General features: G+C 44.3%; 1 protein-coding gene across 3 annotated transcripts in view; it reads left to right on the forward strand.

Annotated features, from left to right (window-relative positions):
- The window catches only part of BACH2 (BTB domain and CNC homolog 2), a 199,359-nt gene extending 191,744 nt beyond the window's left edge, over nt 1-7,615 (forward strand). For all 3 annotated transcript variants that reach the window (XM_063329966.1, XM_063329967.1, XM_063329968.1), the window contains one exon: nt 3,836-7,615. In XM_063329966.1, coding sequence (XP_063186036.1) covers nt 3,836-4,315 — 480 coding nt within the window. In that variant the 3' untranslated portion in view covers nt 4,316-7,615. The remainder of the gene's footprint in view (nt 1-3,835) is intronic.
- The last annotated feature ends 4,656 nt before the right edge of the window (nt 7,616-12,271 follow it).

Here is a 12,271-nt window from a genome sequence, read left to right on the forward strand (position 1 = left end):
TGCAACTCAGGAAAGAAAGAAGAGTTTATGAACTTTGTAAGAAGGGGCAGGCAACTCAGGAGGATTACAGGGATGTCGTGGTGTTACACAGGGAGAAAATTAGAAGGGCCAAAGCTCAACTAGAACTTAATCTGGCTACTGCCATAAAAGACAATAAAACATGTTTCTGTAAATACATTAGCAACAAAAGGAGGGCTAAGGAAAATCTTCATCCTTTATTGGATGTGGGGGGAAACATAGTGACAAAGGATGAGGAAAAGGCTGAGGTAATCAATGCCTTCTTTGCCTCAGTCAGTAGTAAGACCAGTTGTTCTTGGGGTACCCAGCCCCCTGAACTGGAAGACAGGGACGAGGAGCAGAATGAAGTCCCTATAATTGAAAGGGAGATGTTTAGCGACCTGCTACACCACTTAGACACAAAGTTCTATGGGGCTGGATGGGATCCACCTAAGGGTACTGAGGGAGCTGGCGGAAGTGCTCACCAAGCCACTTCCCATCATTTACCAACAATCCTGGCAACTGGGGAAGCCCCAGTTGACTGTACGTTAGCAAACATGACACCCATCTACAAGGGCCAGAAGGAGAATCTGGGGAACTACAGGCCTGTCAGTCTGACCTAGATGCCAGGGAAGGTTAGTGAGCAGATCATCTTGAGTGCCATCACATGGCACGTACAGGACAACCACATAATCAGGCCCAGTTTATGAAAAGCAGGTCCTCCCTGACTAACCTGATCTCTTTCTATGACAAGGTGGCCCACTTAGTGGATGAAGGAAAGGCTGTGCATGTTGTTTACCTGGACTTTGGTAAAGTCTTTGACACCATTTCCCACAGGATTCTCCTGGAGAAACTGACTGTTCATGGCTTGGACGAGTGTACTCTTCACTGTGTAAAAAACTGTCTGGATGGCCAGACCCAAAGAGTTTTGGTGAATGGAGTTAAATCCAGTTGATGGCCGGTCACAAGTGGTGTTCCCCAGGGCTCAGTATAAGGTCCAGTTCTGTAATATCTTTATTGATGATCTGGACAAGGGGATCAGGTGCACCCGCAGTAAGTTTGCAGACGACACCAAGTTGTGCAGGAGTGTTGATCTGCTTGAGGGTAGGACGGCTCTACCACACAATCTGGACAGTCTGGATCGATGGACCGAGGCCGATGGTATGAGTTTCAACAAGGCCAAGTGCCAGGTCCTGCACTTGGGTCACAACAACCCCATGCAGCGCTACAGGCCTGGTGGAAAAGGACCTGGGGGTGTTGGTTGACAGATGGCCGAATATGAGCCAGCAGTGTGCCCAAGTGGCCAACAGCATCCTGGCCTGTATCAGGAATAGTGTGGCCAGCAGAACTAGGGAAGCGATTGTACCTCTCTACTCAGCACTGGTGAGGCCCCACCTCGAGTGCTGTGTCCAGTTTTGGGCCCCTCACTACAAGAAAGACACTGAGGTGCTTGAGTATGTGCAGAGAAGGGCAACAAAGTTGGGGGGGGGTCTAGAGCACAAGTCATATGAGGAGCAGCTGAGGGAGCTGGTGTTGTTCAGCCTGGAGAAAAGGAGGCTGAGGGGAGACTTTATTGCTCTCTACAGCTCCCTGAAAGGAGGTTGTAGCAAGGCTGGCGTTGGTCTCTTCTCCCAAGTAAAAAGCAATAGGATGAGAGGCAACGGCCTCAAGTTGCACCAGGGGAGGTTTAGGATGGATATTAGGAACAATTTCTTCATGGAATGGGTTATCAAGCATTGGAACAGGCTGCCCAGGGAAGTGGTTGAGTCACCGTCCCTGGAGGTATTTAAAAGACACGTAGATGTGGCACTTAGGGACATGGTTTAGGGTGGACTTGGCAGTGTTAGGTTTATGGTTGGACTCAATGAACTTAAAGGTCTTTTCCACCCTAAACAATTCTATGATTCTGTGGGATCTGGTGCATCATTCTGAAAAAGGGCATTTGTAAAAAAGATAATCACAAGGTGTGCAAGAATATAAAGCTGCAAAATATAACTCATGCGATTTTAACTTTGCCTCTCAAGCACTCCTACCATCTCCCCCATACACATGCTGTCCAAGCAGGTAGTCTGCTTCAAGATCTTACATTTTCTCTTAGGAGAACCAGCAGTGAAGCTCCATGTGACTTCACACAATACTTGATCACTGGAAATTCCTTTGTTGTCTTCTGTCCACTTTGTAACCAGTAATTTCCATTATGTACTGGTACGAGGGTTTAAGGGGTTTTTACTCGGCTGGGTCTTTTTTATGAGGAATCCCTTTCACCCCCTGTACTTACTTCCTATAAGTCACCCATCTTCTTGACACTGATGGTTTCACAGCAGACAGTGAAATGGTTGTATCCTCTGAGTTTGACAGGTAATTTTTTTTTTGCCTGCTTTCCCTCACTCATCCGTCTGCCCACTCACATTCCCTTTTTTCCCTGCAAACTCACAGCATATTCTCTTCCATAATTCATTATCTCAAGATGTACTTGAGCATCTGTTTATTTTTTTATTATTTTTATGCTTTCTTGATAGATTTATCAATATTTTAGCAGTTGTTCCTTTTCATGTGTGCTGCTCGCTCTCTCATTCGCACAGCTGTATGCTTCCAGTGCGGGCTTCGGACCCAGGGCAATACTATCAGCTGTCAACAACCACCCATAGTTGGATTCTCTGAGTTGTGGAGTTTTCACACCTCAGATGCCGAGGCAGCTTGGGTTTAGCAGTGTTACTAGGTGAGGTACATGGCTGTGCTGCTTTTGGGGCCAGCTCTGCTCTGAAAATAGCTCTGGTACTCTACAAAATCTCATCTACTCCCTCGAGCTGTGTGCCCACCTTCCTGGGACAGAAAGTTCACCCCGCGGGGGGCTTGCCAGCCACGTGAGGTCTAAGCTGGAGATGACTCCCACCACAGCACGTCGCACACCACCCTGTGCTAGGTAGCGCTGGGGGCCTTACTGGTCCTTTGTTGAATGCAGAACAACCTGAACTCTTTTTCCCAGTTTTTGAATCTTACAGGAAAAAATAAGTCCCACCAGATTCTCTCGCTCTTCCTCCTCACCGATACTGTCCTACCTCTCACCTGGCCCTCTCCTAGAGCAGCCCACTGACACAGTGACACCCTGAAAACACTTGAGCTAGGTGTTGGTAGGGGAGGAGCCCATTGGGAGCCCAGGAGGCAGAGCCTGAGCAGAACAAAGGGGAAATGACATTGAGCTTGTTGAACTGAGCTTTAAGAAGCCCACCAACTTTCAGGGTTTTCACATATGTCTTCATAAAAATATCTTGATCAGGTCAAACCCAAACCATTAAGCATCAGGACATAAGAAAATGAGACAGGGTGCAGGCCGCAGAGCAAACACTCAAATGCTCTCCTCTGAATAATGTACCTCTCAGTGGTAGCAAGCGTTCAGCTGACACACGGGCCAAAGCAGGTGAACCCACCAGAGAGTAAACTGAAGTTCTGCAATATATCCTCTCTTCGGGAACTAAACCCTGTTTTCTTGCTGTGTGTATGGATAATTGCTTTTCTGCATCAAATTGTTTCTTTCACGTTTTTTTGTATCAGCCGTCAAGCAGCCTTGGTCTATAAAGGGAACTAACAGTCTCTTGGGAATAACTTGTGACTCTGTCCTCTTCCAGCTCAAATGTTTTTCTCCAGATGCTTCCCAAAGCGCAGTCCACACAGACCTCACGGTGGTCAAATACCTGCTATCTTTGTGACTTTTCCTCTGCCCACATAAAACCAACTGTGATGTGTTGGTGTTCTTCTTTGGTACTGCTGCATACGTGCCCGGAGTGTGCAGCCGACGGATGGCCCTTCCTCAACCTAAGATGCCTTCTTTCTTTTTCAGGTGTGTGAGAAAGAGAAATTGCTCTCAGAAAGGAACCAGCTGAAAGCAAGCATGGGAGAATTGTTAGACAACTTCTCGTGTCTTTCCCAAGAAGTGTGTAGAGACATGCAGAGCCCGGAACAGATCCAAGCTCTCCACCGATACTGCCCCGTTCTCAGACCCATGGATCTACAGCCAGCCACCACCATCAGCCCCTCCCCAGCTGGCGTGGAGCAGAGCCTGGTGACCTCCCAGTGCGTCGGGGAAAGCATGCAGTGCTGCTCGGAGCAAGGCTCGGTGCAACTGGGAGCGCCCTGGCTGCCCAACAACATCTCGGAAAATTGTTCGGCTGCCGGGGGGTTGGATGGAGCCGACACAGGTACTTACCCCGAGAGAGAGCTTCCACCGGAGCAGAGCAGCCAAACGGTCACGGTAGACTTCTGTCAGGAAATGACTGATAAATGTACAACAGATGAGCAACCTAGGAAAGATTACACCTAGTGACTTGTAACCTTAACGTTACACCTGGTCAGGTGTTCTTCAGTCAGCCAGTGGCAATGTTCATTTGTTGTCTAGAAGAACGTATTTGGTGCACACTACAGTGGTCTTAGCAGCAATACTGTTTTTAAGTATTCCCTCCTCTCTACAAGCAGGAGTTCTCTTCACAATGGTGCTATCCCTTGCTCAGGCAGGGAACGAAGCAGTGGCAACACTGTCTGTTTTTGTATGTTGATTTCAATCTTAACAGGGATGGACATAACACCTCTGAGGACCCAACCGCAGCTTTTTTCTCAGTGGCCCATGTCACAAAACCCTAACTCAGGAATTTCCTCTGAATGTTCAATTTTTCATTGAAGACAGCTTCTTTACACATCAAAGTTTTATAGCTAAACTGTACATATTATATATAATATATATAAAATATATATATCCATATGCAAAAGTCCCTGCATGCCTCAATTTTTCTCATCCTACAAACTGGAAGCTTTCATTTCTATTGTACAAACAAGTTCCAACATTCCTTTTTGTCTTCGATGCTAGAACTAGTTTGGTAACTTGTTACACGATAGTTTTTTTTTTCTCGGTTCGCAGTTCAGCAATATCATTCGATTTGTACTTATTTATGAAATTTTAATGTTGGAAACTTATTTGAGATTTTATTATAGACGATTTTCTTGGCACAGCCATTTCGTGCCACTTGAGCAATGTGGAGTTATTTTATTTTCTTGCAGATACTGTACAGTAATGGTCAACTTTGCCACTTGCACTGAGTTTCTGGTCAAACCTCTTTTCATAAATGAAGTCGTGACTTCAGTATAACTTGAGTATATGGTTTTCTTTGCTTTATGGCTCAAAGAAAATAGAAAAGTTTTAGCTAAAAGACAAACACTCAGGAGCTCATTATGTAGTAAAAACGGTCTTGCCAAATACTGAATTCACTATACAATTTGTAAAGAGAATCTGCTTGAATTATTTTTATATTCAGACTTCTTTCTGTTTCACAAACCAAGTTTAAGTGCTGTTAATGATGCTTTTGGATTCTTATAGGGGAAAGTATGTTTCACTCTTTAGAGAAAAAAGTATTTGACAACTGGATCATCATACGTTCCCCGAAGTAAAGCAAACGGAGATCACATCAATACACTTGGCGGGGAGCGGGGGGAGCGCTTTTGTCTCCGGCCCCGCTCCGCGTCCTTTACTCATGGAAGCAACTGCTGCTCCGGCTAGTCCCCAGAGCCTCACCTCAGCTGTCCTCAGACGTTACCCGTTTTCCTCACCAGACCCGAGTTGCAGAGGTGGGTCTGGTGAAGCCGGCGATCCTGCCGGCCTAGGCCGAGTTGCGGGATCAGACCCCTAGTTGTTGGCTTTGGTTTCCTTACAGAAGCCGAGTTAGCACTGTATCCTCTAAGAGCATAACATACATCTGCCAACACCCGATTCGGTCGCACACCCATCAAATTCTTGTGTTTCCAGGATCCTCTCGTCCTGCAGCATTGCCCTCAGCACAAACCGCAGCTAGAAGAGCGCTGTCTCGAAGGAGACTACTCAGTGAATTGGCTTAGTTGTAACTGTATTGGATTTGTACCTTAAGCGATGTTGACTCATGTTATGACCGTGCGAGACAGCAGCTTTCCAAGCATAACATCTGTATGTACAGTGTAGACAGAAAAACATCCTCCTAATGCTTTTTTTAATAATTATTATTATTATTCTAAGTGTACTGAGTTTTTATTTTGTGGTTCTTTGCCCTACCTGTGCCAGGTTGCGTGGCTTTATCGACGACAACTGTCATGTGCTTTACTGGCTGATATTGTTTGTTCTCGCTGCAAAAAATGACCAGCTGTTCACACCTATTTTAAAAAAAAGTGTGGGGAAGCAGCTTCTCAGAAGCACTAAGCGATAATGTGGTCTTCTGCGCTAACGTTTACACTAGAGGTGTGCGCTGGTGTTTTTTTTGAGGCACTCAGTAGATCAGCATCTTGACCCTGGAGGAGGAATCAGCTCCCTCTCTCCGCTTCTTCCATCTTCAGACTGTGCTCATGGACCGTCGCCCACTCGCCACAAAGTCTTGCTTTTATCCTCTTCACCCAAACTATTGTAGCCAAGCTACCGAGGAGGAAATGCATATAGCATGTGCCATGTTTGTTGAAAATACGTTTTTTCCCCGCATGTACAAAGAGAAACTAGTATATAATGTAGGAGAATATTTATGTTTAAGTATTAATCATTACTGTACAAAATCCTTACCTTTAAATGTTCAAAAATATACAAATGCCATAAACTCCTAGTTCACACGGTTGAAAAAGGGGGAGGAGTTGTCCTTTCTTTTAAAAAAGAGCTTAACCTAAAAATATCTGCCCCCCCTCCCAGCCATGTTTTGCAGGTAACTGACTGAGAAGCTCTTTGGCAGGGGGGGTGGGGGGGGATTTGATTTTCCTTTTTGAATTCGTTGACGTTGCAAAGCAGTTCCGTGCTTCGCAGAGAAGTTTTGTTTCTATGAGACCATGGTGAAAGCTAGAATTTAAAACTAAATGTGAATCACATTATAGAGTCATAGCTACTTGGGGGGGGGGCGCTGGGGGTGGGCGGGCGGGAAGGGTCGACTGACACAGTATTTTAAAGATGTTTTTTCTGTTGCCTTTTTTTATTTTTAAGTGACCTCCTATATATATGAATAGATAGAATGTTTTATGAGTATAAAACCAAGTTTTAACTTGCTTCCTGACATGAAGATTTACTCTACTAACAACTCATGTGCAACTGGTACTCTTGACCTCATTCCAACGGTTTTAAAAAACCCACCCACGCAAACCCATTGCGCTGCAGCTCTTAGGTTTGACCTGGCTTCATACTGGTGCTGGGTCTCTTGATTTCCTCTACCTTGGGAACTGGTATTTAAAACCACTGCTCAAATAAGTGTCTCTTCCTCAACCTTTCTCTCCTCTCTCTCTCTCTTTCTCTCCCCCGTGAGCTTTTCTGGATGTTTGATTTCATTCTTTCCCATTAGAAGTGGCTGATTTTGTGTCATTGCTTCCTATATTTACATGTATCATGGTTTTTCAGTGGGGTTTTTTTGGTGGTGGTGGTTGTTTTTTGTTTCTATTTTGTTGTGAGGTTTTTTTTGCTCTTCCGAACCACGCGGCTCTCAAAGCGGTTACTGGGCTAACGTTAAAGGAAGCCATTGGGAGAACTAGTTTCAGATCTGGACACCAGTTGACTTACCCAACCGTTCTTGTCTCGTGAGGTCAAAACAACCGATCACGAGAATACCATTGGAAATTTAGAAAAAAAAAAACACAAAATGTGCTTTAGGTAATCCTGCTCTAGCAGGGGAGTTGGACTAGATGGTCTCTAGAGGTCCCTTCCAACTCTGAAGATTCCGTGATTCCGTGAAAACCAAAAAACTGACTGCAGTATTTATGGATTTTAAGAGTTTGGTCAGTGGTCACCATGATCTTAAGTAAGCATCTCTTTGCTTCTGTCAAAGAGGATGCGTGCAGCATCGATCCTGTCGGGCGTTACGTGGGGATGGCGTGGTGAGACCCCATCTCCCCGCTGGGCGCTGCACCGCTCTCGTGAGCGTGCGAGTCCTGGAAGCTTTGTCCAGTCTGTTTCTAGTCCTCCTTTTCCTTCACCACGGCTGTACTTGTGTCGCCAGGAAACCTCATTTCATTTAGGCTTGTTATGCTTTGTCAGGTGAGTACTACACTATATAATGTGTTTGTTTCTCTGCGTTCTCTGGGGGTGCCTTGAACACAATTAAAGCTCATTGCAAGCTGATTCTGGAACAAAAAGGTAGTTTAAAAAAAAACTAAAAAAGGAAAAAAAATTTAAAAAAATAAAAACCAAGAGAGAAAACAAAACAGGAAACAAGCGAAAATGTTGGCTGTGTTATCAGGAGATCCCGGTATTTATCACAGACTTCCTAACATGTGATGACTCAGGCGTCAGAGTTTGATGCTGCAGTATAAAACTATTATTTTATATATTGTACAAGTAATTTATTAAAGTCTTTCTAAGGGTATATGCTGCTTTTAAGATGCACTATATTTTTGGATCTAATCCTTGTATTATTATTTTTTTTTTCCCAAGGAAGTAAAATGTGCTGCAAAGGCAAGCCACAGTGATTAGTATGCTTAACTGCTACTTCTCTTTAAAAAGGAGAGTGGGAACTAGATACGTAACATTGCTAAATGGATTAACTGCTGCCAGAGAAATGATTAATGCTGATAGTGTGGTCGTTAATCTGGAGTCCAACACTTCGTCGAGTCCGTATTCTAAAGAGCGCTTAAATAGACGTTAAAATGCCTAGTTATATAGTCAGATTTTTTTAATATGTAACTTTATGATTGCCTAATAAATAAAACAAATCTGCATGCTGGAATCGCTATAATCCTGTAATAAAATGAAAGCTGATCCACTAGGAGAGAGCACGGTGAAGCATTGCAATTCTAGAACCGGCACCGCGTCCTCGCTTGTAATTCACCGCTGCGGTGGTGAAGAGAAAGAGGGGGGTGGGCTTGCAGAACAGAAGACCTGTAGTGAATTTTGCAGTGAGACGAAGTGAACACTTGCCAGGTTTACACAAGCTCGCAGTTTGCTCCACTTCACGTCCGCTACCATTGCGAGGAGGAGCGCTGCTTTTATCTTTTTTTTTTTTTTTCTGATCTGAGACGCGTTTGGAGATGCCCCCGGGTGAGTGTCGTAGCCCGTGGCTGCAGGATTTTAAAAATCTCTCTATTTTAGGGCTGCCTAGAGAAGGTTTGGCTCAGTATGAGCAGTGGAGCTGATGGCCTTGCATAAGGAGGGGATCTGCTAAGTATGGAGCGGTTTATTTTTATCGGAAGTGAGGTGCAACTAAAACCATTAACATAAAGAACTTATGCTCTCTTTCCTGCTCGAAATTTTCTCAACAGATTTTGACTTCGTTTCAGTTTTGTCTCTGCCAACACAGTCCAAGTTAATTTTATATCCATATATATAATACGTGTATGTATGTATACATACATCTATAATTCTAGTCAGAGTGTGTGTTTGTGTATTTTCCTGTTTATAATACATATATGTATATTTATAATACTCCTCGGAGTATTTCACGACTCAAGCATCAGATCTGATGCTGTAGAATACAATATATGTGTATATGCCTATGTTCAAATACTGTGTGTATATTTAAAAGATCTATTGTTGGTGGTCTGTAGAATAATTATTCCCTTTACTCTCAAAATTTTAATGGCATTACTTGCAAAGACTAAGTGTACAGTATTTTCCTACACTCCACCAAGATAGGTGTTATTTATATCGAAGTCAAATATTGATATGCATTTTAAGGTATTACTCAGATAGATAACGTCGCCATTTTTGCAAATAAAATCGCTTTTTGGCAGGAAGGAATGCTAAAAATACCTTTTTATAAGGTAATTACCCCAACCAAACGACTGCTAAAAAGCCAGTTAGATGACTCCTGTTCTTGTACAAATTTTAGTGACTGTGGGCAGAGCCCTTTCCGTAGGTGAAAGTCACTGCGTTGGTTCATGCAGTGCCACTGTTGTCCCTTTTGGCTAATTAAGGGCATGCAGAAAGAAACTAGCGTCCTAAAATAGAAATGGCAACTGGCAGTGTTTGATTTCATTGATTGCTTAGAAGCAGAGACGGTCCCAGGCTACGAACCCAAACGACCCCTTCCGTTTCGGAGGGAGCCGAGCGGGGACTGCAGTCGCCGGCCGGGTTCGTCCCTGCCACCGGAGGATCCCACCACCCTCGGGGCCGGGGGCAGAGGAGGTAGCAGCCAGCCCACGCCGGGGGTTGTGGTTGGGATCCTTTGCCCGGGCCGGCGTTACCCTGCGTTTGTGATGTACCCGAGAGAAACGTGCGTGGTTTCAGTCCCCTTCTCACTACTACGTTTGCTCTGCCTGAAGCTATCTGGATCCCTCAGACCGGCAGGAATGATACTAAACACTTTGGTGATATTCGATGCGTGGTTGTTTACTCGTAGTTCCAAGCATCACCTTTGATTTCAAGGGTGGGGATGCCCCAAGAGTTTGTTCCAGAACCAGTTGGTTACAAGTGCACCTCTTATATATGCCTTACAAACTTCAGAGGCCATATTCAAAACAGGGTTTTATCAGTGTATGCAAGGGGGTGCAACCCCTCTTCTCTTCCTCCCCAGGTCAAACAGTATGGACAGTTTTCACACATATCTACCTGTATAACCCTCTGTACCTCTCATAACTGGTCAATGACTGTAACAGGTTACATCAGGTGTTTTTTCTACATACTTTTTACACAAATTCTATGCGATTAATGTAACTTAATTCAATGCATCATTTTATTGTACTAGTTCTTAAGCTTGTCTTTATTTTTTTTCTAGGTGACTGTGGTTTCTTGTGATTTTTATTGTATAAATAAATGAGGTGGCTGTTGATGCTTACTCTCTGTTACTAAGAATTTTTACCTTTTTGGAAGAAAGCATTGCTATGAACTAATGAATTTAAAACGTCATTTACTCATTGTAAATACAGTATTGTGCAAAAAACAAAAATGAAAAAAAAAACCACCCGACCCTTTTCATTCATTTGAATTGCTAGTGTTAACTGAATTTTGTCTAGACACCATTTCTGTTGATGAAATAAAGACATATCATTATGTATTGTAAATCGACTCATCTTGACTCTGAAATTGTTGTTGCAGTGCTCGGTTAACGTGCGGGTTGTAATTGAGGCTCGGGAGGGTAGGTTGGATGTGGTTGATACTGCCTGGTGAAGCTCTGGACTGGTGAGGAGACCTCCACTCACGTGGTCCCATTGCTAATTCACAAGTCGTCTTTGATCCAGGGATCCAGTTTTCTTTGATCTGCTGCAGGAACAGCCGAGGGTGTTTCATTGCAAAGATGAAATAAGTTGTTTTGGAAGATCAAATAAGCTGTATCTATACCCGTTCCCCTCGTGCTTGACTTAAGGCAATTCTGCCAAGTCTTTGTTTTGGTCTTCTAAAGTGTCAGTGTACGTGTTGGGAGGCAAGGGGAGAGGTTGGGGGTTGTTTACCCTTTACAGAAAATGTGAGAGAAATTGAAAGAGGTTTCTGTAGAAAGAAAAGAAAAATAGCTGAAAATCCTAGTGTGTAACCTGGATACAGTAGTGTTCCTTTCTGAAGCAGGAACTTGTGCTGTGGACCATTAGCATCACTTAAACTGCAGAAGATCCAGAAAGGAAAGAAGGAATGATAACAGCCTTGGGTGCTATTCCCACGAGCAGGGTGTGGGGTCTACCAGGGGGCATTTGCTCTCTGGGATTCGCAAACAGGTGGCAGCCACCTCTCTCCTTGGGTTGGACACAACCCGAGAGCCTGCTCAGCAGCTTGGCAGGAGGAAAGCTGGGAAGGGGGAAGTGGAATGACTCTGGTCCACACACTTGCTGGGATGCTGCTGTGGGGATGGGGGAGGAGGGCAAGCTGCTAGAGTGAGGTCCCCAGGCTTTTTATCACCAGACAGGAAACCCTAGATGGTGTGCCCGGGCCACCATCCTTTGGGATACAAAGGGCATCCTCCTCCATCTGCAGCAGTGACAGTTGCCTGCGATTTTTTCAATCTTAAAATTCTCGTGGAAGAAAACCAGAAATGTTGCTTTCCAGAGTTTCCCAGTTTTCTGAACCTTGCTGTTAAGCATACATGAAGAAAGCTTCCCACCCCCTCAAATCTGTCAGATGTAGCATCCACCGCATCTACACAGAGCCTGGCAGTAGAGAACGTACTTTAGCAAAGCTGTTTCTCCATCCCCGATCAGTTGTTGCTGGCACTTAATGGACACCATCTTAAATATTTCCCTTTTTTTTTGCTCTAAAATACTAAACAAACGCACAGGCAAACTGTCAACGAGCTTGTAGTGAGGCAGAATATGAATGTAAATCATGCGCACTGGAGCAAAACTACTGCAATCTCAAGTAATCCTTATGCTCGAC

The sequence above is a fragment of the Chroicocephalus ridibundus genome, chromosome 3, assembly GCF_963924245.1.
Source record: "Chroicocephalus ridibundus chromosome 3, bChrRid1.1, whole genome shotgun sequence".
Classification (NCBI taxonomy): Eukaryota; Metazoa; Chordata; class Aves; order Charadriiformes; family Laridae; genus Chroicocephalus; species Chroicocephalus ridibundus.